The sequence below is a fragment of the Astatotilapia calliptera genome, chromosome 14 (genome assembly GCF_900246225.1).
Source record: "Astatotilapia calliptera chromosome 14, fAstCal1.2, whole genome shotgun sequence".
Lineage (NCBI taxonomy): Eukaryota > Metazoa > Chordata > Actinopteri > Cichliformes > Cichlidae > Astatotilapia > Astatotilapia calliptera.
Genome location: NC_039315.1, coordinates 12,157,220 through 12,183,682, shown reverse-complemented (window position 1 = coordinate 12,183,682; position 26,463 = coordinate 12,157,220). Strand labels below are relative to the sequence as shown.

Sequence of the window (26,463 nt, the reverse complement as noted above, 5' to 3'; positions counted from 1 at the left end):
TTATTAAAACAAAAGCTGAGGATGCTGGAGCGAGAATTTCAGGCACCACATAAACAGTTTATGAGAACATGACAGCTAAACAGTTTAATCACAAGGTTTGAGAAACAATTCTTTCTCACCACCACATGACCAAAAAACAAAAAAACAAACAAAAACAAAAAAAGAGCCGTTAAGTGCCTCATATAGTTATACCTTTGAAAACAAACAAACAAACAAACAAACAAACAAACAAACAAAAAACCCACTACTGCAACTCATATGGAGTCCATGGATTGGGGGGTAGAAGACTTGCTTTTGGGATCTACCCAGCCTGCTCAGGTGTGAGAAGGCTTCAGTTCTTTAATGTGTTAGATTGTGAGACAATGGATTATGCATGACATCACAGAACATGAATCTGGCATCATCCCAGAGAGATGTAAACAGTGACATTTAGGCGATATAAACATACAACATTAGTTGCAAGATTTCTGTTCTCCGGTGACACTGGGCACCATCAACCACCATGCCCTCTATCTACAACAGTGCGGTATTAGTGTGGCAAAACATGCGATTATAGAAAATAAGCATAAGTTATCAATATCAAGGGAGAGTAAAAAATACAATTGAAAAAAAGATATCTGTAAATAACCATCTTTACTAGACAGACCTCCTATTTTTGATGAAATAATAATTTGAATGGTTATCCCTGTCTTATGTTGCAACCAAAAGTGATCCAAAAGTTAAGACCATATTACACATACATGCACCTCCGGCTCTGCCACATTCACAGACAGAGGCTGTATAAGACAGTTTTTGATTCAACACTGATACCACATGATAATGTTAGGGTTCTGAGACTGAAACACATTGAGACACAAACAGAAAAAAGATGGACATCGTCAAGCACCTTGAAAAGTATGATTCATCAAATCATCACATTGGCCATTTGAGGAAGAGGGCACTGCGAGGGTGAGGCGCTGTGCTCCATAGCATTTATTATGAGATCAAGCTTCATTTTCCAAAGCCAATTATAAGGGGGCCAGAGGGTTGAGATGGGTTTCATTTAGTTTTCTCGCCTGGCATTAGACTGTAAATTGAAAACACTCTGCGCTCCTTGCTTTTATCAATTCAATATCAAATCAGCTCTCACACAGTACAAACCTCACAGCCCTTACTCACCCCTCTGGGGATTCCTCGGCACAAAATGAGATTCATCATCATTTATGTAGTAGGGCATAAAATAACAGAGACAAATTGCAGCTGGTATAAATTCTTTAAACCGCTGTTCTTTTTTAAAAAATAGTATACCATTTCACTATAAATGTCTTTCTCAAATTGACAGTCACACAACCCTTCTCTTTGGCTTGGTAGAAGTTTAGAGGAGGAGAGTCACTTCTATTTTGACTACATGTTCAGGGGAAAAACAACCAAGAGAAAGGATAAACCTGTGGTTGAATTACAAGCTGTTCTTCAAGCCTTTTGGTCATCTCTCTCCTTCCTTTGACACAAAAACATGCTCGTTAGAGACGACAAAAAGAACCAAGGAAAGCTGACCAAGTTTCAACCAACAAAAGCCCCAGCTATCACAGGTTAAAGAATGATTACGGTGGCTAGAAAGCATACTGGTGTCTGTATATCAGCACCTGACTACAAGGGGAACCTCAGTAAGTGTGTAATTGAGCCAAATACCATTTAGTGCCTAATATCAAAGTTCATTTATTAAAAGTGCCTTAACTCTGGCTGGAAATCTTCAGAATCTACACATTATATGGTGCAGAGGCTGTTGCTGTCAGTGTGTTTTGGATAGAAAGCCTTATTCCAAGGCAGAAGGAAAAGAAGAGTAACTCATAGGGCGGAACCCCTTTATGAAAGCACCAATCTACTGTTTTTCTCTCACAACGGCAAACTGAGCCTCTGCAGATCATGCCACAGTCCTGCAGGTGACACGGAGCAGTTTGCACAGTTAACCTTTTTTTTCTCTGTCCTGCAATATAATAATCATCTGTATTCCATTTTTAATAAACTTAGTTGTATATAATAACGTACAAAAATATTAGAGAACATATACACAGTTTTTTTGTCATTTTGTAGTGACTGCTTTGCCTGGTTTTCTGAAGCATACGTTTATCTTTGTGCTGGGTGATGAGGAACTGAATAGGCCTCAAATGAAGTGTATTTTTCCTTTCTTCTTTTCATATTGTTGAAGTCCGGTCTGTTCCATCTGAGGGGTAGAACAGAGACACGTTAAGGTACATTACATTTATAATCACAATGTGATAAGCATGGCATCGCTGAAGGGGCATGTCACTGTCCTGCTGCTAAACTTACTGTTAGATACATATATTAGTAACATTAAGAAAATTAAAAACACTAAATCCTATGAAATTTAAATTGGCTTCTGTCTTGCAGTATCACTGATTTAACACATACTATCCAGTATACAGACAATCTGCAGATTTCTATTAAGATTTATGCTGCTTCTGGCCCTCAGGCCCTTTATGCATCCTTGTTTTAAGATATACAAAGCCAAAACAGAACATAACTTTAGCCGCATCAGTTAAAGGAATGAAAATATAAAATTTTCCAAAAGTCATGCATCTCATAAATTATTTACAACCACAATACTGGACAATTATACAGAGCTACTGATGTTGAAACACAGGTGCAACCTCCAGAGCTTAAAAATTAAGCCAACATAGAAGTGGCAGTGCAGTTCCTCTAATTGCTACTCGAGTTTCTCTTCCAAATAGAGCACTGCACAGACCCCCCCGTGTTAAAATGTCAAACAGAATTAATAACCATAAAACAATCTGGCTTTGATCCCACTCTAAATGGGGTGAATTCTTTTGTAACTCATCCACCTGAATAACTGAGTCAGGGGTGTGGCCACTCTGACAGACAGGTGTCCTGCCACAGGCAGCTGGAGCTGATCAAGTCTGCTAGGCCTCATCCACTACTGTTCATTGTGTCTATGCTGTTGGAGCCTTTTCAGTGGATTATCTGACTAATGTTATGGCTTCTTTTATTTCAGTTTTGGTGAGTGAAATTCTAGTTTTTATTAGTCTTACTTGGCACTAATTACCTCAAATGAGATGCACCCATACAGTTTATAGATGCAACATTCTAATCAAGCCTGCTAGCATTAGCGGATAAAGTAAAATTTGACCCTGTGAAGCATGTAAGGTAGCTTGTGGCTGAAAAAACAATAGTAAAAACTTCTCTGGGTATATCCATTTTTTACACTGTCTTTTGTTTAAAGGGCTCTTTTTCTCCCATTTGACTAGTTCTTGGGTCAGCAACCTTCAATATCAAAAGATCTATTTAAGCTCTTCCTACCAAACAATAAAAGAAAAAAAGCTGCAGATTAAGAAGGATTACAGGATTACATCTTTTTTGTTTTATTTTGTTTTTTAAAGCTTGCAGGAGTGACAGTTAAGGGGATCGTGGGCTGTCCACCCCTGCTCTTCTGCTCTAACTGAAAGCTGTGTACACGTTTGCCAACCAGTGTCCCATTTAAAGTTGCTGACACTTACCCCCTAAGGCATGCTCTGTCATACTGAGGCACAGTGATTCCAGCGTAGGGTTGATCTCCAGGTCAGCACCTGGAACTTGGCATTCTGAGGAAATGAATAAAACTATTAGTCCACAGGAATGTTAGGAAATGACATACTGTCACTACACTAAATTTAGAAAACAAACAAACAAAAAAAACATTTATATATAAAATCTGCATTAACGCAGATTAATCTGCCTGACTCACATTTAGATTACATTATTGAAACACAATGTGCAAAAACACAGTGTGCAAAAGAATCATCATCACAAGGTTGCTTATGCTCAGCTCACCTTGGTGCTGTAATCTAAAATTGAAGTGAGTAACACTAATAAAGGGAGTAGTTCTGTTTTCTAAACAAACAACATAAGGCATATCTACAGATAGTGTTTAATTCGGTTGAAACGACTATGAACATTACGAAAAATGGAGGTAACTGGCACAAGAATTTGTATAAATGGTGTAAAAGTCTAAGGTTTAACATCATTTTACTGTATTTTTAAAAGTGTTTAATGAAATGTAATTTATACTTACAAATAGTTGAGGGGGGGGGGGGGTTTAACTCAAGAGTGAGATATAGGTCTGCCTTTGCAATCCTCTTTTCTTTCTTACATCAGTTAGCATTTCACTTACTTAAAAAAGCAGACTGTGACTGCAAAGCTTTAGATGTATTCTGATGTAAGTTCTGATGTAAATTTCAATCAGTTTCAAGAGAATAAAGACATGATCGATAGTACAACACTGGTCTGAGAAGCAGAAGTAAAACGGAGCTTGAAAGTTGAACTTCCACAAAGGCATTTAGGTGTTTGGCTGACAGTGATGTCTAGACAGCTTTATAAGGAATCCTCTGGGATACTCAAAGAACATATTATGCTACAATAGTTTTGTTTTGTCTCTGTACTGAGGAACAAAACTTCCAAAATAATAAAAAGGTTTATATCTGAGAGTCCTACATCATGCTGTATAATTCTGGCTGCTGTCACACACCCTTTTTACTTGCATATATGTTTTAACACCTTATTTTGCTTTGACTGGTTATAAGATAAGATAAGATAACCTTTATTAGTCCCACACGTGGGAAATTTGTTAGGGAAATTTGTTGTTGAAATTTCTATGCTAAAGCTAGAAATGAAAAATAAGGTGTATGATGTATGGATGCAGGCATGTTGTTACACTAAATGAAGTGTAGGAAGAGCGTGCAACAAAAAACACAATGCTATAAGAGGAAAGTCAGAGGCAGATCACTGTAGATGCCACTATATTGAAAATACAGATTTAAGCATTGAATCACAAACATAACAAGGTCAGCAGTTCAGGAACGCTTCTGTTCATAAGCAGTAAGCTGCCTGAAGTGCAGTAAATTAGGAAACATGGTCTGTTGTGCAGGACCAAGCTTTAGTTTGCAATTAAATATTTCCAACATTTATTCAATCGATCGTTTAAAAAATGCAACACAATCTTAAAGCAGATTCAGATTTGGACTCAGTCAATTAGAAATGCTGTATTTTTCAGGTTTTTGTTTCTTGTGTAGTGTAGACACTGAAACTATAACCATACTGAGTTCATGTCTGTGGAACTATACATTTCTGGCTTTCACACACTCCTTTATGGAAATATCCGAAGCTGACTCTGCTAAAACACGACAGATCCATTACAGGTAAATTTGCAATGCTCACGTCTGGCATCTGGCACACAAAACAAGGCAACCAAAGGTTATGTATACTATACAAGGCGACAGATTGTTTTCTGCAACATGCTGCTAAGCCGTCTTGTTAGTTTGTCCTTGGCACAGAGGGAGAGACACTCTCCATTCTGGCATCTGACCAATTCATAGCTTTTTTTTTTTTTGCTTTTTTTTTTTTTTCACAGAGGTTGTGTAGCTTGTTCTACTTGCAAAACTCAGACTGAGATCCAGAGCTTTCAAATATTCCAATAGCCATTTCCAGTTAGGCATTAAAAAAAATACTTTCAGAACATGTAGGTAAAACTAGGTGTTATAAAGTGTAAACAGGAATCCCAAGATGTCAAGAAGGTTGTGTTTACATGTTGGCACAGAATGTGGTACATTAAACAAGCACTATGACAGTTTGTGGGTTAGTGCATATATATATATATATATATATATACCTTGCTGCTGGAACATGAGCATGGTTTGTGGGGAAGTGTGGACAGGGAGCGAGTGGGTCCGCTGTACAGAGCTGCGACTCTGACTTGGCATGCTGTTACTGCCTCCAGGGTTGGCAAACCACAGGCTCTATATATTGGAAAACACAAGTTCTCCTTACACAAACATCACTTATCCAGGAAAACTGGCAAAGTTTCTTAAACCTTCAGCTAGGTTCTCAAATAAAAACACTCAAATTATATAAAACTATGAAACCAGTTTTACTGTCAAATCTGTACTGATTAAACCTCTTTTTGGGGGCAGTTTTTTTGCTTTCAGAACAAAGATGTATTATGACTGTTTTAACGTGCTTCATACTGACCAATACCTTCTCACAAAACTATTCAAATTTACCCTACACAGAGTTCATATTAATTGAACTTTGTTCAACTATTTTTTTCTGGGTCATTTCTACACCACTTAGCTCACCATTTGTCACCAGCGGGGTTTACAGTTTGAGAACAACTGGTTTTAAGTCATTAAATCTTTTAATATTTGATTTTTTCGTAGGCTATCTAATCTGTATAGAAGTTAAAATTAGTAATGCATGTTACAACTTGATGTCATAATATAATTATAACATTTAAAATACTGACTTGTCTACCCTGTCCTGTCAGCGCAGGACTAGTGAGAGTGTGCCGTGGAGAAGCTCCCCCAATACCAGCTGGGAGACACATGCGTCCAGCTGGAAGTCCACGAGGGGTCATCTGGAACTGCCTTTGGCCGCGCCGCCCTACACCTCCACTTACAGAACCTGCTGTGGGGAGGGAGTTGGACCCATAGGTCCAGCTGGAGTAGCAAAACAAACACCAGAGAAACATTCCTTAGAAATTATAAGGATTGTTGAACTATTACAGCCATTTCTTAAGAAATGACAGCAGCAATTTCAATTAGGAAAAGAGGAAACTAAAAAGAAGGGAAAGAAAATCAAGCTAACAGATAACAGAGACGAATCCAGAATCACAATAAACTGATGTGACAGCTCTTCTGCTAAAGAGGAAGATCAAAGGTAAAAGAAGGCCAGCACTCTCACCCTTTCTGACGGTACCCAGGCATGTCCAGCATAGCTTTCCGAGGGAACAGGCGGAGCAGTTTGAGGACCTGCTGCTTCCAGGAGACCAGCCTTTTCTTGTGAGTTTCTGTGAAAGCCTGTCAAAACAAGACAGCAAAAAGGAGTGAAATAATGAACAAAGTATTAGCAGGATTTCTGGAAATGCATTTGGAATCTGTATTTATTTTTCAGTTCAAGAAAGAAACAGGCAAGCTTTTTTAAAAAGATCTTTTTAAAGGCATTATATTTGTGTTTTAAGGTTGTCACAAGTTCCATTTACAACTGCATCCACACATATGAGCAAACAGAGAAAAAGCTTCATCTTCAGTTTCTTACCTCATGTATCAGACACTTCTCAATTAGCTGAAGGTAACAGCTGATATTTTCTTCATCTGGCCTTGACACCAGCAACTGGGTGCAAACTGAGGGGGGGAAAAAGCCACAGTACCCTTCAGTATGAGTGATACCTGCTGATCTCTGTTAATGGGGGTTGGTGAAAATGGATTATTCTAAGTATTTTTGTTTTATACAATATCCTGACCTGGGTATGAAATCTAAATTCATAGCTTTTATAAGAAAGTTGTAAGAGAGATTCCAATAAGGACTTGGCCACCAATCTAATTAGCAACCTTCATCTACTCCGTAAAACCTCTACTGTATTCTTACCTTTACCCATAACACGAGTGAACTGTCCAGCAATGTCACCATCTGAGATGGGTGCACCTGAGGAATCTCCATCACAGGGAGGTGGATTGTTGGATTGGAAGCCCTCTGGGGCCGGCTCTTTATCCGTTCCTGTTTTTGTAGAATCTGAAGGTGAGGTGGTGGTGTCTGAAGCAGTCTGTGCTGCAGTGGGTGGACTGTAGGCCTTAATAGGTGTGATGATGATCTGCTGCAGCTCCTGGAGGGCATTGCGTAGGTTTCCCCCTTCCAAAATATCCTGACAAGAGATGACGACATCATTGTCATATGATAGCTTAAGTTTTACGGGTGCTGTTGTGAGCGGAAAGATTGATTTCCAAGTTGGAAATCCAGATTGAGACTGTAGCCAAGCAAACGTTTGCTCCACTGAAATGTCTTACAGGAAGACACTGAATTCCTACCAGCCCTCCTCCATGTTTCTATGCCAACAAGCAGACTGGGAATTTCCCAATGGAGCTAAATCACATGACTGTCACCAAGTACATACTCAAGTGCAATTTTGATCAGTGCAATTGAAAATTCATCAAGACAAAGCACCACTGCTATTTTTTTTTTTTAGCTTGAGAAAAATATTATCCGATTTGAATTACCTTTTCTAAAGACTTGAGCACACTCTGCCTCTCTCGCAGTTTTTGGATACTCAAGGCAATCTTATGTCGTGCTCCTTTAGTGACGTTCTAAAAAGGAGAGAGAGAAAATAGCAAGATGGCATAAGAAGCAGGAAAGTCATTTCTTGAGGGAACACTGGGCAATTTATACAGTTACTAAATAACAGACCTAATCACCATCTGTTTCATTAAAGCCAAGGGGCAGAGGCAAAATCGCACCATTTGTATGTGCGACTGGGTCGATATAACTGTAGGGTGCGTTGTTTAATTTCATGCCTCATTGAGAGCTGATGTATCATCAGGTTTGAGGACAATAATGTTCACAATTGATAAGGAGTGTAGAATAATCAAAGCCTGGCGCCAGCATATGCAAAAAGGAGGCTTAAAAACCTGTGACTCCAGGTGCTGCTCTGTGAGAATCATCATCTCCTCATAGGTCATCTGGGAGAAAAGTGATGCATATTTATGAAGGCGGAGACTCTTCAACCATGCAGGAACATCTAGAACAAAAAGGGGGGGGGGAAAAGTTACAAAAAAAGTCACATTATATTTTGGCTTAAAATCACCCCAGCTGTTGGCTGTGCATGGCTTTTACCAGAGCTTGGAGTGCTCTTGGACTGGTTAGGTAAAGAACTCTGACCTTTCATGCCACTACCATCCTCCTGGAAGGTGTTGCGAACAGAGCCTTGTTCTTCTGTCTGCTCACTGCCTGAAGAAGCTACGCTGCTCTGGGGCGAAAGGGGTGCGTGATCTGTCGGAATAAAGTTCTGCCGGCCCACTGCGTCATCCTGGCTAACCCACTCAGACCCACAAGCCTGGGAACTGGAAGAAATAATGGACATGGACTTCTTCTGAGGGCTGGGCTGCATCTGCCCACAAAGGCCTGGAAAGGGAAACATTTCAGATATGAGCAACAACAAAAAAAACTGTTTGTAAAACAGTCGATATGCTTATGACTGATAACTCATGCTTTTACTAAACCACTTCTTATGTTTTCCCAAAAGATGAAAAATGAGAGTTGAATGACAAATATTACCTGTATTATTGCTGTTAATAGGTGAGGACATCCCGCCTGGGAATGACATGTGTCCGTTCTGGCCTGCTGAAGGTGTGCTGGATGAAGGAGACTTGTCGTGCCAAACAAGGCCGGGGTCCAGAGACTCTGCAGAACTGGGCCACTCATCTGAGCCTTGGCGTGGGTGGTAGGGGCTGGATGGAGCACGTGGTGTATACCCACTGGAAAGGTGCTCCTCCAGGTGGTTCAGCCACATGGCGAGAGATGTGCGGTCATCCAGTGTGGTGGCAGGGTGGATGAGGGCATAAGATAGCAGCTGCCTGCTTTCTTCCACAAACAGGCTACTCTCAATAGTGTGACTCAAAACCTTCTGCAGCAGCTTCATGTACTCACATTTGGCCTCACTATTACGTGGTTGCAGCAGAGGCAGATGGGACAACAGCAAGGAGACCACTTTCTCTTTTGGTTCCTGGTGCCATTGGCTGACAATTGCTAACGACAAATAGATTTTTACATGTGATTAACATTTTATTATTTAATATATGCTGTCTTTCATTTTAGAAAAACAATTAATATGGCTGTAATGATAAAGTAATTAATAATAAATAACACTTAAGCTCTCAGCTACCTGCATTGTTGGCCTCAGCTTCAAGGATGTGGATGTCAGTGCAGTCTGCCAGCCAGTGTTCAAGGCAGATGTGTAGAAAGCGAGCCTGGGTGCGGGATGCCCTTTTCAGGAGGGACAGCAGCGCCACTGTCTGTTCACACTCATTCCAGCCTTTGAACCAATCTGTGAGGATACCTACCTGGTCTCGGAACATCATGGCGCGTCTCCTTGGTAAGGAGAAAAAGAATGTGCCAACAGGGAGCGGGCTACAGGAAAGGCTGCTCGCTCAGACACAGATGGGTTGAGTCCAGCCCCGCACAGCGGGGTTGTATTTTCAACAGTCTTGGGATTCCCCTCAGACTGGACCGAGGGACCCTCACATGGTTCAGATGCAGGAGAAACTTCAGCGAGGGATGTGGCGTGGATTTTTCACAGGATGTCTTTAGGCTGAAAGTGAGTGTCAACTGTAGTGGCTAATCACACAAACAGGAAAATATTTTTTTCATTCCGGCGTGTTCTGGATCATCTGCACCCTATTACAAAACAAACACAGAAAGCAAACCACATTGCATACTTAAACTAGACATTCGGTGAACTGTCACATTAATTCTAAAATCGCATACAAGGAAAAACTTCTTAAATGTAACATCACTGCAAGGGAGCAGCCAGAAGTAGCTTATGTTAGAATAAGGCAGTTGAGCAATCTATTGCCTCAACCTTGCAAACAAGGTAACAGTAATGACTCTGTTAGATCATGCCAATGGATCATCAACTTCAGGGAGAGGAAATAATAACTGACAATGAGGGTCTAATCTTATATCATGATCATTAATCAGAGATTATGGCACAAAGTGCAAATAAAACAGACTACTGCTATATTATAGGCATTATAAAGACCTCTCCCAGGTCTATGCTTCTTAAGTCACAGCATCATTATACAGGCGAGCCATTCACAAAAGGTGTGTCAACACAGTTATCAATAAGACACTGGGTCAGTAAAACGTAGAGCAAAAAAAGTCCGCTATTCAAAAAACACAAGTGAATAATACCTCTTTTTAACAGAAACTAATACTGCTTTCTCTTACAGAGAAAATGAATCGCAGACATGTAATCACTAACGAGCAAGGGTAACTTCGGTTACATGTCAAAACTGCTAACTCCCAGCACTGCAAACGCTATCACCTGTAACAGTATGAGCTATAATGTTGATTTTATGAACAAAGCTGGGTGCTCGGCTGAAAGCTCCGGTTCTCACCTTGCTGCGAGGGTTTCTTAGACTAAAACAGACGAATATTACACCCGGCAGCTAAGCATTAAATAGCGGTTAGCTGAGTTAGCTCGGTTGGCCTAGTCTGTGATGAGGGATCGAGATTTGTATTGTTTTTCGTTGACGCTGTTGCTGCCCCTTTTCTCCGCCTCGTACTTCAGTCTTAGCGGTAAAAACGAGAATGTTAAAACGCTATTCTGATCGGCCAGAGGTTTTAGCCAGATAGCAAGATTAAGTTACTCAAGTGACGATTTAAACTGAAGAGACTCAAAAGATTTGTTGTTTACCTTTGTCAGTTGTCACTGGTTAGCGGGCTAGGCTAGTAGTAATGCATTGCTAGCTCGACGGTAGCGTTAGCTTCGTAGCTAGCAAGTTTTGCTAAAAGATGCAGCAACGTTAGCTTAGCTGAGAAGCGTAGCTTTCGGTCCCATGCGTAGTACTCCTTAAGGAGGTTCCTGTACAGTGGTGAGCCTCTGTGGCTTTAAGCATACTATGTTAAAGAATTTATGTACAAAAATGTTAGTTACAATACAGAAATAAGGAGTGTACGCCTGGAGAAATCTACTTCGATTTTAAGTTGACGTAAGACGTGGGCACAACGTCATACGTCTACACGACGCACGCAATATTAATGTCCGCCCACAATCTTATAAATATGAAGAAGACCCTGGCTGAGGTGGATTATCTATCTGATATATCTGATAGATATATACATTTTCTTACGTTTTCTCTGCGAGGGAAATGTTGCTTATCCCATAGCGTCCTGAACAGGTCTCTAGTTGATCACAGAGACAGACAACCTCACACCACACTCGCCCACACAGCCCACACAGCCCACTCCCCACATTTGTACCAGTTATTAAAGACAGAAGAAAAAACTTGTGTTTTTATTAATTCAACGTAGTTTTATTCTATATTTAGCTTCTGGTCGTCCAAATCCCACTTGCTGTGGCTCTATGTCCCACCAGTGTGGCCACCACCAGAGTTTAAGAACCATTAAATTAACCTAACGTGCTTGTTCGATGAGCCTTTCTAAGCTCCTGTATTGCACTTATGTGTGTGGTTGCTGAAATCAGTTTTCTCATCAACATAAATGTCAATACCAAATGATTCCCAGCAGAACACTGCATTATTAACAAAATGACTAATGGTATTCTTTCACTTGCCACTGTTTCTAATGTCGTAGCTGAGTAGTGTATGCTATTCTGTCATCTTCTCTCACTGTACTTATACAGATGAAGCCAATGTGAATTTTATTGTTATATCACCTGTATGCAAAGAGACAAAATTGTGAAGCTCAGGTTCCACAGTGTGCACATATACATAGTGCAAAAAAGACCACACATTGTGCTTCGACATAGAGAACAGTCGAAATACAAAATACAAAAATGCCAAAAAGTAGGCAATATTCTGGCAAAATTAAACTAAACTATAAATGTAATATTCAAAGATAACATATGATCATGCTTGAATTGACCCACCATCCTGAGTGTATGGACAGTACTGTGTAAGATATAAATGGCAGGTGCTATACAGTTAAAAATGTGCAATAGACAAGAAACAGCAACTTAACCTGAATATAAAATACAGTAGATATAGACTCCATTATCACATCTGTCCAGTGTCATTTCACTGATGCCTCACAACAATGTAAAACTTTCTTTCATCTCTTTATCAGAATCATTTTCCATTCTATTTTTTGATGTGCTGTCATTGAACCGTTTTTAAAGAAAGCAAACTTTCATCCTTCTGTTCTTACATATTTATAAGTTGTTTTTTTTTATTTAAAGTTTTTTCCACAAGCTTTTAGCTTTTATTTTTCCTCCTCAGTTTAACCAGTGACTATCTTTTTAGCAGTCCACAGAGAAGACTTTGAGGTCTTTAAGACATGTCAGAGTTTCACGAGGTTCGACAGATCTTTAGATGATGATCCTTTAGATCATCTTAAAAAATGTTTTCAGTTCAATTAAGCTTTATTTATATAGTACCAAATTAGAATAATATAGGCCTTAGAACACCTTATATTACAAGGTAGAAAACCCCCTTCACTATTCTGGGAAAAACCCAACAATCATACAAACCCCTATGAGCAAGCATTTTGCATGGGAGGGAAAGAAACACTCCCTTTTAACTGGTAGAAACTAACCGAATCAGGCTCAGGGAGGAACAGCTATCTGCCACAAGTGGTTGGGAGGTGAGGGGAAAGAGAAAAGAAGAAAGAGAAGAGAAAAGCAAACCAGAGCATAAGGAGATAGGACAGAACATAGACTAAGGTAGAGAGAAGACAACATTTGAATGACATGCTGCAGTAATATATAAACACGTAATGAGGGAAAAGTGGTGGGTGAAGAAGAAGTGCTCAACACACCACAGTGTATCACAGGAAGTCCTGCAGCAGTAAACGGCATGGTTCAAGTTCAATTGTACCCGCCCCAACTAATTTATGAGCTTTATCACAAAGGAAAGTTCTGAGTTTAATCTTAAAACTAGAGAGGGTGTATGTCTCCTAAATCCAAGTTGGTAGCTGATCCTGCAATAGAGGGGCTTTCTAACTAAAGGCTCTGTGCCACATTCTACTTTTAGATACCCTAGGAACCACAAGAAAGCCTACAGTCTGAAAAAGGTGAAGTGCTCTGTTATAATTGCTCTGTTAGAATATAGTTGGTATTTAGGAGAAGATGATTATGGGACATCCGGTCTTTATGTTTTTAAGACATGCCTGTAGTTTAACTAATTGGGTCTTCGGCCTACATGAATAAATATAATGACCTATCATCTTCATATTAATGAAAGTGTATGCGATCTTTTCTTTTTTGGCAATTCTTTCAGTGTGTGCGTGTATATGGTGCATATGGTATCTCTTATTTTTTTGTGTAACCCTTTGTTTCATGTACAGCATGTTTGTCAACTTTGTTGTTTTTAAATGTGCTTTATGAATAAATTTGGACTGCATTTGGAAGGAAAGGGTGTATAAAGTAAAACTAAGGGTCTTATCAAGGATTCTGCAGTTGATTGTTGCATTCTTATCTTTTAGAAAGAAGTTTGTTGGTCACCATAGACACAGTGGGCCAGAGACCTAGCTATTGCTGTGATATTGATGCTGAATATTAGAAGACGCTGCATTTTCTTCCACTTTATAGATCAGAATAAAAATTGTTATTGTTCAGTCCCCCGAACGGCATGAATAGCAATAAGAGTTCTCTTGGCTCTTTTTTTTTTTTTTTACAAATATAAAGAGATACAGGAGTTCCAGTTTATTCAGGTTTGGGTTGTTCAGTTCTCCAGTCTTTCTTCCTTGAAATAAAAAAGCACCCCCAGAATAAAACCAGTATCCTCATACTCAGACGTGAAAGAAGTCCTCCACACGTGCATCCTAATACTGCAATTTATTCTCTTTGATATAAATGAAAAGTCACTCTTCCACCTTCAGCTAGTTTAGAACATAGCAGAAAGCCTTTTCAATGGTTTTAGTAGACTTTATCACATCACCATAATCATGGCATCTCTCCATGGGCTTCCTGTATATTTTAGAATTGATTTCAAATGTTACTAACCACTGTTAAATTAATGCTGGCCCTAGTTAAATAGCGGAAACGTTGACCATATTGCTCAGTTCATACACTTACATCCTAGGATGTGACCCTTCTGCCCTTTCAAAGTAGTGACTACATCTAAAGGTGGCTTTTGCCACTTGCAGACTCTGTAGCATCTTTTTAAAAATTCACTTTTTAAAACACAAGACTAAAAGATTTTATCTACTAAATTAAACTGCATATGGTAGCTTTTACTGTCTGGGTATTGTCTATCAGTTGTCTTGCTTATTGTTAACATTCCTTTGCTGTTACAATTTCATTGGCATTTATTATTCATTACTTCCTTTCCATTATTTTATTAATACCAATTTTGAATCATGAAGAACACAATTGGTACTTATCAGTACAGATAAAAAGGGTCACTGCACCTAATTATTTTTATTTAAAACAAAATGGTCTAGGAAACAGCAAAGTGTGTTTGGCCAGAGGTGCAACATACCTACAATTTCCACCAGTAGAGAGCAGCATGGCAATAAATTTCTTTCCTATCAGATACACAATTAATTTACACTTCTAATTTGACAATATTCCTGGGCACCGGGGTAGGTTGCTGTGTAAGTGTAATGTAATTTATTCATAAAGAAAGGAAACTGATTTCTTTCAGGCTGCAGATTCTTGAATGCACGGCAGTCGTGCAGAGTGTGAGATCTGACTTAAGCCTTTTAGTTTCAGGCGTGGTGGGAAAAGGCCCTATAAGGCAACACAGAGCATGTGTAAGTGACCAGTGCCTTACAAATTCCAATATTGACCAAAAAATCCAGTATCAACTCTAATATTACAATGTGCTGTCACTTGTGATTTATAGGTTGCCCTTCCATAATGTAACCGGAATGTAAAACAGTAAGAATTTTTTTTAAATAAATTATTCTTCCCACACTTTTGGCTGCTTAAACATAATAGCTTTCTTATTTTTTATTATTATGACTTAAATTGTATAAATAAAATACTTCAACTCCTAAACAACATTCTGTTTTGCTATTGTTTAAGGATATGAAGACGTCTTCTACATCTGCAAGTTTCACTTTGATATTCACGTTCACATTATAAAGGGAAGTGAAAGTCGCAGATACTAAGTGACAGTAAAAGACAACACAAAATGATTAACCTGATCATCTTCAGGTTTAAATGGCCTAAAATTATTCAATTTCAACTCCAGCTTCTTCTGCTACGGTAAAATGTGTGAGTTTAGTGTGTAAATGTTTTCCATAATTTATCCCCTATGCAATAAAAGACTGAGATACGTTGCTCCGCTTCACCACTGCTGTCATGTTTTCCTGCTGAAAGGAGGAAGCATGACTGAGAGGCGATCTAGCATTGTGTCTGCCCTCCCCTGCCATCTTTAACAGTTTGAAAGTAACTGTCAGTCTATCGCAAACAGTTTAAGCAAGGCGGTGTTACCCTCAGGACTTAAAAGCAGAGAAGGATCCTTTGAGAATGGTAGGTGAAACTGATGCAATTTCTTGAAAGACTTAGCTTTTCAATTGAAGTTCACTGCATTCGATGAACCGTAATACTACGTATTTGTCTGTGCGCATAAAGATATTTGTTCTACTTAACCATTGCGACCATCCCCCTTGCTCTATAAAACAGGAAACTACAATCTTGCATATTGCTGCAACACATTTCCTGCCCTCAAAATGTCAAAGAGTGTCATGGATGTTTAATATACCCATGCAAGGTGGATAGAGCCCTTTACAGATCTAGTAGATGTCCTTCACCCCGTTTTTTTGTTTCTATTTTTGGTCTGTAGACCAGCCCACTTAACTATTTATCACAGTATTATCTGGAGATATTGAGCATTTAATAGAGTGACACAATTTAACTAATGTTTTCATGGCCTGTTTTTACAGTCAAGCTCTTTAGTTGTGTGTGAAGTGGATGAAAGTCTGAAAGATAAACTGAAAAAGTTTCGATTTCGAAAAGAGACCAGCAATGCTGCCATACTAAGTAAGTAACGTTTATCCGTTCCTTACACACGTACTTCACATTTGTAAAACCATTATCAAACATTTTCATCGCATATGAATAGCTGCAGACCAACTAATATAAAATAAAATCAAAGCACAAAAGATTTCTCTTTGAAATTTCTTAGTGAAAATAGACATGGCGAAACAGCTCGTTATTCTTGAGGAGGAATATGACGTAAGTCAATTTTTTCTTTCTCTCTTTATTTACTCTGTTTGTTTTGATTTAAAAAGTCTCTCGCACTCTGTCTTGTCTTCTAGGACATCTCAATGGATGACTTAAGAAATGAACTTCCAGAGCGGCAGCCCAGATATCCTTACATCATATCATGAAAAGCAAAATTATTAATTTAAAAAAAAAAATTGTCTTTTTGCAAAATCAAGTGATCTTCTGTTGGCTGCTCCCCTTCTGGGTCACCGGAGTTGATCATCTGCCTCCATCTCATTCTATCCTATTATCCTCTTCTGTCACACCAACCCTCTGCATGTCCTTTTTCACAACAGCCATGAATCTCCTCTGCGGTCCTCTTTTTCTCCTGCCTGATTGCTCCATATCCCTTCTGCACACGTCCAGTCTCAGGGTTGCCGCTATAATTTTGTCTCAACCTGAGCTGTCCCTCTGATGTCTTCATCTCTAATCCTGTCAATCAAATTAAAGAATATTAACATATTCAGCTTTGCCACCTGTCTTTTTGCCAGTGTCACGGTCTCCAAACCGTACATCATAAGAGGTCTCATTGCCATCTTGTAAACCCTTATAAATCATCCCCGATACTTTTTCGCACCCACTCTACCCTGGCTGCACTCTTCTTCACCTCTCTTGTGCACTGGATTGGTTGACCCCAGGTATTTAAACTCATCCACCTTTGCTGCCACTACTTTTCCAGCATCACCTTTACATGTCTCCTTCTTATTCACACATATGTATTCTGTCTTGCTTTTACTGACTTTCATTCCTCTTCTCTCCAATTCATACCTACACCTCTTCAGACTCCTTTCTGCTTGCTCCTGTGCAGATTCTACTGATATGGTTATATACACAGAAAAGTTCCTTGACAGAAACGTACATTCATTGTCTACAGCTACAAATATGTCCATGATGATGGCAGAGTGTCTTACCCGCTGTGTTTCATATTCTCCAGTCCTGTGGGTAAGCAGTTACAGTAATCTAGATTCTTAAAGCATTGTAGCAACAATGGCAAAGTAAACTAATCTAAAATACACTTTTAAATGTTTTTATGGTGATGAAGGTTGAATTAGAATTCTAAAGATATGTTTGGGCGAGTATTAAAATTACCCCCCAAAAAATGTCACTTTCATTTTAATAGGGTGCAAGCCAGAGCAGCAGATGATGTATGCAGGAAGCAAGAATCGACTGGTCCAAACTGCAGAGCTCACAAAGGTAATTATCACAAAATTATGAGTTTATAATATACAGTGGTATGTTGAGTAAATACACTAGTATTTAATGTAACAATATAATAACAATATAATATTTCTACTTTTTATTCAGAGAAATTGAAAATCTGTAAATTTGTAGATTTTAATTGAAAGTCTCAGATTTACTTTTCTCTGAAATCTACTCAGTTGTTTTTAGTTATGTAGTTGACAGACATACTTTTGTTTACTGCCAATTTATTTAGCAGGTTATTCATATTTTAATGTAATGTTTTCTTATAAACATGCCTTTTCTTACATGTTAATTCTCCTGTGTATGAGCTATTGCTCATTTTATAATTTCTTTGCTTTACTCTCTAAGGTGTTTGAAACAAGAAACCCCGATGACTTGACAGAAGAATGGCTGAAGAGCCACCTGTCATTTTTTCGCTGAATGTACATCTTCTGCACCTCCAAAGGTTCCTTTACGAGGCTGTCAGTTTAATGTCCATCTGGTGTGTATGGAATTGTTAATAAACATTTTAACCCAAACAGCTTTGTCAGTTCTGCATTTAAATCAGTCATTTTAGGGTTGTTGTTTTTTTTCAGATGAACAAATACAATACTATAAGATCAGCTGTACTAATTACAGCACAGGTTAAATTCATGAAAATACTCAAGAGGTTCCCAAATCAGAAAAAGACGCAGAAAAAGAACAAACTCTGGTCAGAGGTTTGTTTTACAAAATGTCGTCTACAATTTATTACCTGCTTTGAGAGCCCACATGCTTTACACTATTCCCACTCCAAAGGCATTTCAAGAGTGGAAAACTTCTTTCATTTTTTCTTTTTTTTTTTTAAACATGATCCTTTAATGACCATCTGGCAAACAACATAGAGGAATGGCGTACAAATAGCAACTAGAGTTAAATCTACAAATAAAAACTGGATTAAACAGAGTTGTATCCAGGTGAAAGGTTACCAGCATTTCATAAACAATTTGTAATCAGCAAGAAATTTCAGCCCCACATCAGGCCAATATTATACTCAATGACAGTGTAAGAGCGCCAATGTTTGGAGCTCAATATATAGATAAGACAGGTCACCGGCTCACTGGTCTTATTCACTGTCGCTGGCGTCACTGGAATCTGAGCCTCTGTCACTTCCACTCCCACTCTGAGCCCGAGTCTCTGAATGGTCGCTGCTGCGGTCGCTGCCTGCAGGAGAGGCGCTGCGACTCCGGCTGCCTCTTCTGTTCCCTCCTTCATCCTCACTGTCGCTGCCCTCCTCCCCGCTGCTCCTGGCTGAATTCTTTGGCTCATTGTCGTCGCTGTCGTCATCACTGCCAAAGATCTCTTCCTCATCTCGCATTTCTCTGGTCCTCTCCTCGCCGCTCTCGCTACCACTGCCGCTTGCCTTCCGCCTCCTCTTCCCTCTGTCTTCATCCTCGTCCTCATCTTCTCCCCTTTGTTCCTGTTCTTCATCGTCTCTCTCAGATTCACTGCCAGAGTTTTCTGCCTCGCTGCCACTGCCCTTCTTCTCATCACCTGGAGAAAATAGCAGTTCGTTGATTTAGCATAGTTACTGACAATCGCTCAAACTCATTTTACATTGAGGGCACATACGGACAAATGAGACTGCACTTTAAAGACATTTCACTACAGATTTAATCCCCAAAATATTAATTAGATTTAGATAAAGTGCAATAAGTGCTCAGGTTTAAAAAAAAAAAAAAAAAAAAAGCACTATATAAGAATCGTTCCAGTTACCTAGATATAAGCTAAAGACGTGCAATTTCAACAGCACATGACAGTTTCCATACATCATAAATGTGTAAAATTACAGAAAATGCTCTGGTAGCTCACCGCCCAGACTGTCACGTATTTCTAAAACAGTTTGTTGCTTAATTCGACAAAAACAATCAAATCAAATCATCAGAGTCCTTCCCCAGACAATTCTGGGTAGAGGGTAGAAAAGTCAGTAAAAATTATATGTCAACAACTAACCAGAATCTTGAGTCTCTTTGTCCATATCTTCTTCCTCATCTTCTGGCTCATGGTTCTCCAACTGAGCTTTACGTGCCTCCTGAAAAATCACAGTGAAGGCAGTCAGTTATAAATACACAGTAACAGAGGAATGACAAAAATCAAAGTATACGGCCATTCCTAGAAAGAATTTGTAATCTAGTGTAGTCTGTCGAGTGACGTGGAAAACGCTGGAAGCAGGGGGCTAAATATATATAATAATGCAAACCATCATTGACCCCGTTAGTTTTTGGTTTTTTTGCTTAAAGCAATAAAAGACACCTCCCATACCGGCACTTCTTTTGTATAGCAACTACTTTGTTTATCAAATGTGTTGCAGCAGAACTACTTCTATTAGATCAATCATACAGTTCTAAACTTCTAAATAGTTTTCTTTGTCTTTAAAGACATTGTATCAATCCCAACCTTCTTCCAAGAAAAACAAAACAAACAAACAAAAAAAAATTTTCAGTAACAACAACATACGTTTCTAGCTTCATCAGCAAACTATAGGATGGAAAGCTAAACTCTTGATTGAAAGCTCTGAAAAACAATGAAATGCACTCACCTGAGCTTCAAGCTCCTTCTCATTCATGTCTCTGTGCTTACACACCAGCACAGCATTTGTTGTAGACTGTGCTCCAGCCTTGGCTCTTCTCTTGCTCAAGCGCACCCTACAGGCCAGAATAACAGTTGTAAAAGGTCTTGGCCAGCCAGTTATTTGTCATGACGGTTTGTGCAACAACATCAATACCACCAATACCAAAACTTGTGCAACAAACCAACATGTACAATGTTGAAGTAGTTAAAAATATTTTCCATCCAAGTGTCAACATATACAAATCATTTCTAAGGTGTCACCTTGTCTCCAGCTCATTGTAGTAAACACCGTCTCCATCTCTGAAGATAAAGAAGTAGTTCTCTTCATAGCCTTTGCTGGCTTTGTTCTTAACGTTCCAGTTGTATTCCCTTGCTATCTTGTAATCATAGCTGAAACATACCATACAAAATTCCATTATACTTGTGTACAGTACACTTTCACCAAACACACTCAAAAAAAATAAAATAAAGTAAAATAAATAACACCCAATTAATGTTTATTTAATGCAGTAAATTCCACAGATACATGTTTGTGATGCATTATTTTACTTACAGATCCTCAGGCATGTAATCAATCCCCTCTTCAAAGTCTCTCTTGCGCTTTCGGAGCGTTTCCTCATTGGGCAGGAAGTAGGCCACAAACTGATTTCCTTCTTCATCCATCATACCTCTATATTTCACAAACAACAAGTGACATTTAACAAAAACAAAAAAAACAAAACAACAACAAAAACAAAAATAAAAGCGGTTGAAGAGGAGAACAGAGAAAACACATCTGATCATACCTGATCATGGCCTGAGACATCATTTCCACAGCTGCTGGTCCAGACATGTCTTTAGGTGCAGGATCGGAGTCAAATATGACTTGAGCACATGGATTGATCCACATCTGGGGCAAAGAGAAAATGTATTTATTATTTTTAACTACCAGCGCAACAAAAGTGGATTTCTTTTGTTGTTGTTGCATGCATGTTTCAATCATTAAGGTTCCATGGGTTAATACAAATGAATTCAGTTAAGGACTTAGCTCACCTTAAAGTCAGGGAACACAGGTAGTACCTCCACAGGAGTAACTCTGGGTTTGCTGTAATGCTGTGTAATCTGGAGATCAAGAACAACTGCATTTTAGCTAGTTTGTAGCTTACCAACACAAACACGTATCAAAATAAAAGAAATCAGTTGACAAACAGAACAATTTATTTATTTATTTTTAAATTGCCGGAACAAGAGTTGCACATCCAATACAAGGTTTAAATTGAACTAATTTCTTTTACATATTATATCATTTTGTTGGTGTAAGGAGAGAAGGATTTGAGCTAGGGCTGCTCAATTAATCGAATTTTAATCTAAATTACGATCTGGGCTTTCAATGATCATTAAAAATGACTGAGCCGATTATTAGCACCTCCCTCGTGCTTTACTCTCGCGTTGCTCTGTGTGGCAAATCAAGCGCACCTCTCTGGGTTTCGAACACCCGTCACAACAAGAGAACCCGAGGGACGCTCGGAAAGCTCGAAAAGGTAAGCAGAAGTTATTTGGAGAGGAGAGGATAATGGCTGCTGAAGAAAGAATGCCGTTGGTTGAAAAGAGAGGTAAAACGACTTCAGTGGTGTGGAAACATTATGGGTTCGCGTAGTGTGTCAGCTTTGCTACGGTGTCGTAGCTGCACCACAGAGCAACACTACAAATTTATTCAATCATTTGAGGACCGCTCACAAAGTGACATACGATCAAACAATGAAGGAGCACAGAGAAAAACTCTCGACAACACCTGCTTCATCCTCACAGACCTGCATTCACAATACCCTGTACAACGCGACTAAATATCCCACCAGCTCCCAGAGATATAAGGAGATAACAAACGTGGTAATGTTTTTCCTCGCCAAAGACCACTGCTCAGTGATAATCAACACTTTTCAGTTATTTTTTGTATTGCAAAATTTGCACTGTTATCAGTATTTGCACACTATTTTATATTATTTTTTGACAATCTTTAAAGCCAATATTCAGTACATTGTTAAATAAATATCGTCAAATAATTGAGATCTCAATTTCAGTAAAAATAATCGTGATTATTATTTTAGCCATAATCAAGCAGCATATTAATATGCTCACTCACAGATTTCTGTGCATCCTCAAACGTCTTCTCAATCGCAGAAATCTGACTGTCTCGGTCCTTGTAGATCTCTTCTTCTGTAAACTGCTGTTTGACAGACACTCCAATCCTAAACGCAAAAACAAAAACGTCTCGATTACATGAACACCTAGAACATGCATCTGTACATGTGTGGGTCTTGTTAATGTTGGTTTATAATGGAGCACTGTAACAAAAAAAATAATTTCCCCCAGGGATCAATAAAGTATTCTGATTCTGATGTGTGAAATGTAAAGGTGGAGTTCACTGATCCAACTTACTTGACTTCCACTTTCTCATTGGAAACACCGTATCGGTTAAACTCTGTGGAAATGTATTCCGTCTTCCTCATCCATGGGACAACTTTGGCATGCTGCTGCGACCTTATAGGGAAGGGGAAAATTGCTCAAAATAAAAAAATATTGCTGAATGCATAACACAAACCAGCCTATTTAGTAGTCATACCTCTTTGAACTGGATGGAGCCTGGATGTCCTCCTCCAACAGTTTTTCATCAGCGGGATCCAACAGAACTGAAAATGTGAAAGATTAACTTAGTCTGTGCAGACATTTAAATAATTCACAATGTAAATTAAGAACAGGATCAACCTTGATGGAGACTTACTGTTGGGGTCTATGCGGTATGTGTCTGGGTTGATAAGATCAATGGTGACCCCAAGGTCTGGTTCAGTCAGGAGTTCATGCTTGTGCTGCTTCTCAAGAGAAGTGGCTTTATACTGTACAAACCTGCCAATAAAGAAAACCACAGGTTATATATGGGTGTGTGTTTAAACATGTTTACTTGATGGGAAGTGAATACTTGTATTCACTCCATTCAGTGGAGTGAAAAATGAATACCTGTGCTGATCAAATGGATAAGTGATGAATTTAGGATCAAAGGGTATGTCAGGCAAGGTGTTGCAGTATTTCACTCTGCAGACAACTCCAGACCTGTCAAGAGCACCAAAGTAAAGAATACACCAATGGTAAGCCAGCAATCTTCACATACAGAAGCAGTTTCTGTACCTGACAGAAACTAAGTACATACAAATATGTTTTTAATCTACTGACCTCTCTGGGACGGTTCTGTGAGAGGATGGCCTGCTGGAAGAAAAAAAAAAACAACAAAACAGCCATTGGTTAGTAGTAAAGAGTGCACAATCCCTTTACTACACAATTTAATTTTATATTAATAATCCAAATGTCTTCAACTTGGAAAACAGAGAACCTCTCCTTTTGGGCAAAAATAGGGCATTCCTTATGTTGTCTATACATACTTTTCACTGTGGTCTGAAATGTACAGCTTAAACTAATTACAAGCTAACTCTCATTTTATTTGTTTTATTGTATTTTGCAAGATTACAAACGAACGACCAAAAATTCAAAACAAATATTGGCAATGGCAACACTGGAAGGGGTATTTGTGCGTTATCATGTTTAAAAGGAACAAAAGCTACCCTACACATATGACAAACTTAAAACCACAATTTTTTAGTACTTAATAACTAATCTTTCAGGCGCCTTTTTTCCGCCACATTGTTGTTAGCATTCTTGTAGCCAACATAAAGTCAGCTTTTGATTTGCCTGAACTTTACATTAGTGCTGCTAAAAAAAAAATAATAATAATAAATTGTTGACCGGCACAAACTACTGACACTAAGCTTATGGAAATCCCTACGCTGATTTCTGTAAGCTTCTCGTAAATTAGCCGAACGTTAAGCTTGATTGTTTGTTTGCTAACACTTCCGACTAATGCTACACACATCACAAAAGCACCCTGGGACCCGCTGACCACTTGTTTCTGCATTACACTTAATTCCGTGTCGTAAACTGACACAAAACGTGCAGAAACCACTCAGGTACGCGAACTTGTAAAGGCACTGTTGAACGTACCTGTGGCCGTCTTCTCGTTGAGATTGTGTCTGAATCGTTGGAGCCATGTTTATGAAAAAACGCTTAAAATTAAAAACAAAACCGTTTGTTTGCACAAATACGTCCGAAGTCAACAAAAAACATTAACTCCTATCGAGTTCATGGCCTGAGTGCGTTTTCATCTTTTATTAGCAGGATGGGATGATGACCCGGTAGTGTATCCACATCTCCAGTTCTTAAGTGGACTTTCTTTATTGTGAGCGCCTCCTAGTGTTCTGGAATTTGAAGTACTTGAACAACCCGTTGTCCTTTTTTTTAAAATTTTATTTCACAGGAAAAGGGGACATTGGCGATTTTTGAAACAGAGTATTTGGTATGACAACCTTTATTCTTCAACACAACCTAAACTCTGTTAGGCAAGCTTTCCTATAAGTAGTTTTCAGAAATCTGCTTCAGGTTTCTAAGGACATTCAAAGCTCTTTGAATACTGACTGGCTTTTTTTCCTGTTCTTTGTTGAAATGATCCAGCACTGCTTGAATAGCATCAAGGTGTATGCTCTGGGGAAGCCAGTCCATGACTAATATTTATTTATTTTTTAAATCTATGTATGCTTTTACTGCAATGTGTTTGGGATCATTGACATGAAAAATTAAGCCTCTGCTGGATGGTATTGCATGGTGGATCAAAATCTGATACTGTAATGATGTCAGTAAGTCACACTACTGACTTAGACTCCATGTTTTACAGCTGATGTAGACATTGACTGTTGTGCCTTTTCTGACTTCCTCCATACATACAGTGATGATTTGGATAAATTACTATAGAAGACTTGTTGCCACTGATGTTTCATCCAGTTCTCCTGGAATTTGGCATACCTCAGCCTTTTCTCCCAGTTTACCTTGCTTAATAGATTCAAACAGGTGTAACAGAGACCCCTCCTATCACACCATTTCTGATGAGGTTGAAGTGAGCATCGACGGTAGATGGATCAACTGCAGCTCCTGTATCAGGTCTTTGCTGGATTCCAACTTCTTAAGCACATGGCTTTCACACACACACACTGCTCATCTGCTGTAGGTCTCCTACTTCTTGTCCTCACCTTGACCCAATACAAGCTTTCATTTAATAGATCTTTGGGAATCAACTTGTTGGTGCAAAAACAGAACAAAAAACCCAACACTAGTTTCTTCCAAACTTATCTTTGGCATTTTTTCCATATATTTGACTAAAGAAATACATTTTCCAATAAAATTGAAATACCCTCAAAAAAGCTCTTCAGAAAGCTTGTAGAACTATTGTTTAAGACCAGTTTAAAAGTGACAACATTTGGCTCTCTGGGAGAAAAATTTATTGAAACGAAGAAAACCCAAATATGCTGTTTCAGGGGAAACCATTTAATCAACAGACACCTAAAGATAACACAAAAATGGCTGGCAGACAAATAATCTCACAGGCTAGCTGAGACTAATATGTTTGAAAAGTGGACTTTTCCTTTTATGTACTGGATATATCTATATATTTATTAAAAAAAAAAAAAAAAAAAAGTTGCTTTATACACTTGCTACCATTCCCCCGATACATTTCTTGATCCCCTTTTACAAATGAATACATTTCCCTTGCCATCTTCTGACCTGGTATAAGATTTATTTTATAAGAGTGGTAATACAGTTGATCAAAAATCAGATAAAGGCTGAAATTTGTAATACTAGATACCTCCTTCAAGCTCAAATAATGCTTTATGTACTGTAGGTGAAACGCTTAGTGTTAAGTGTATAAAAATATTTGATCAAATTATTAATTACCTATTCTACACTCATCACATGTGTTCCATCAAATCCAACATTCAAAAGTAGCTCATTGTTAAAAGCTGTAGCATCAAACATACAAACACCTGATAATTGACTGGAACAAATAATAAAAAGATTTTTTTTATTCATATATATATATATATATA

At 38.7% G+C, this 26,463-nt stretch overlaps 3 protein-coding genes across 4 annotated transcripts; 1 reads left to right on the top strand and 2 right to left on the bottom strand.

Annotated features, from left to right (window-relative positions):
• Positions 1-71: 71 nt before the first annotated feature.
• On the bottom strand, positions 72-11,557 carry samd4b (sterile alpha motif domain containing 4B). Its single transcript, XM_026192063.1, has 13 exons — positions 11,234-11,557; positions 9,701-10,212; positions 9,094-9,564; positions 8,698-8,940; positions 8,448-8,557; positions 8,040-8,126; positions 7,414-7,687; positions 7,084-7,169; positions 6,730-6,845; positions 6,293-6,485; positions 5,660-5,786; positions 3,513-3,596; positions 72-2,200 (listed from the first exon to the last, which is right to left on the bottom strand). The coding sequence occupies exons 2-13, from the start codon at positions 9,894-9,896 to the stop codon at positions 2,172-2,174; spliced, it is 2,016 nt and encodes a 671-aa protein (XP_026047848.1). The 5' UTR covers positions 9,897-10,212; positions 11,234-11,557; the 3' UTR covers positions 72-2,171.
• A 4,293-nt stretch (positions 11,558-15,850) lies between these two features.
• On the top strand, positions 15,851-18,432 carry gmfg (glia maturation factor, gamma). Its single transcript, XM_026193171.1, has 7 exons — positions 15,851-15,976; positions 16,390-16,486; positions 16,632-16,681; positions 16,765-16,814; positions 17,571-17,653; positions 17,832-17,905; positions 18,263-18,432. Exons 1-7 carry the CDS (start codon positions 15,974-15,976, stop codon positions 18,332-18,334), a joined length of 429 nt encoding a protein of 142 aa, XP_026048956.1. The 5' UTR covers positions 15,851-15,973; the 3' UTR covers positions 18,335-18,432.
• A 181-nt stretch (positions 18,433-18,613) lies between these two features.
• paf1 (PAF1 homolog, Paf1/RNA polymerase II complex component) lies at positions 18,614-24,751 on the bottom strand. Of its 2 annotated transcripts, none has more exons than XM_026193170.1 (14): positions 24,530-24,751; positions 23,708-23,737; positions 23,495-23,587; positions 23,262-23,383; positions 23,103-23,169; positions 22,919-23,020; positions 22,623-22,728; positions 21,536-21,604; positions 21,289-21,392; positions 21,057-21,173; positions 20,765-20,893; positions 20,472-20,577; positions 19,886-19,964; positions 18,614-19,426 (listed from the first exon to the last, which is right to left on the bottom strand). In XM_026193170.1, exons 1-14 carry the CDS (start codon positions 24,574-24,576, stop codon positions 18,999-19,001), a joined length of 1,599 nt encoding a protein of 532 aa, XP_026048955.1. In that variant the 5' UTR covers positions 24,577-24,751; the 3' UTR covers positions 18,614-18,998. The 2 variants fall into 2 exon arrangements, with proteins under 2 accessions (XP_026048955.1, XP_026048954.1); XM_026193169.1 differs by having other exon boundaries at positions 23,708-23,740; positions 24,530-24,750.
• Positions 24,752-26,463: the final 1,712 nt, after the last annotated feature.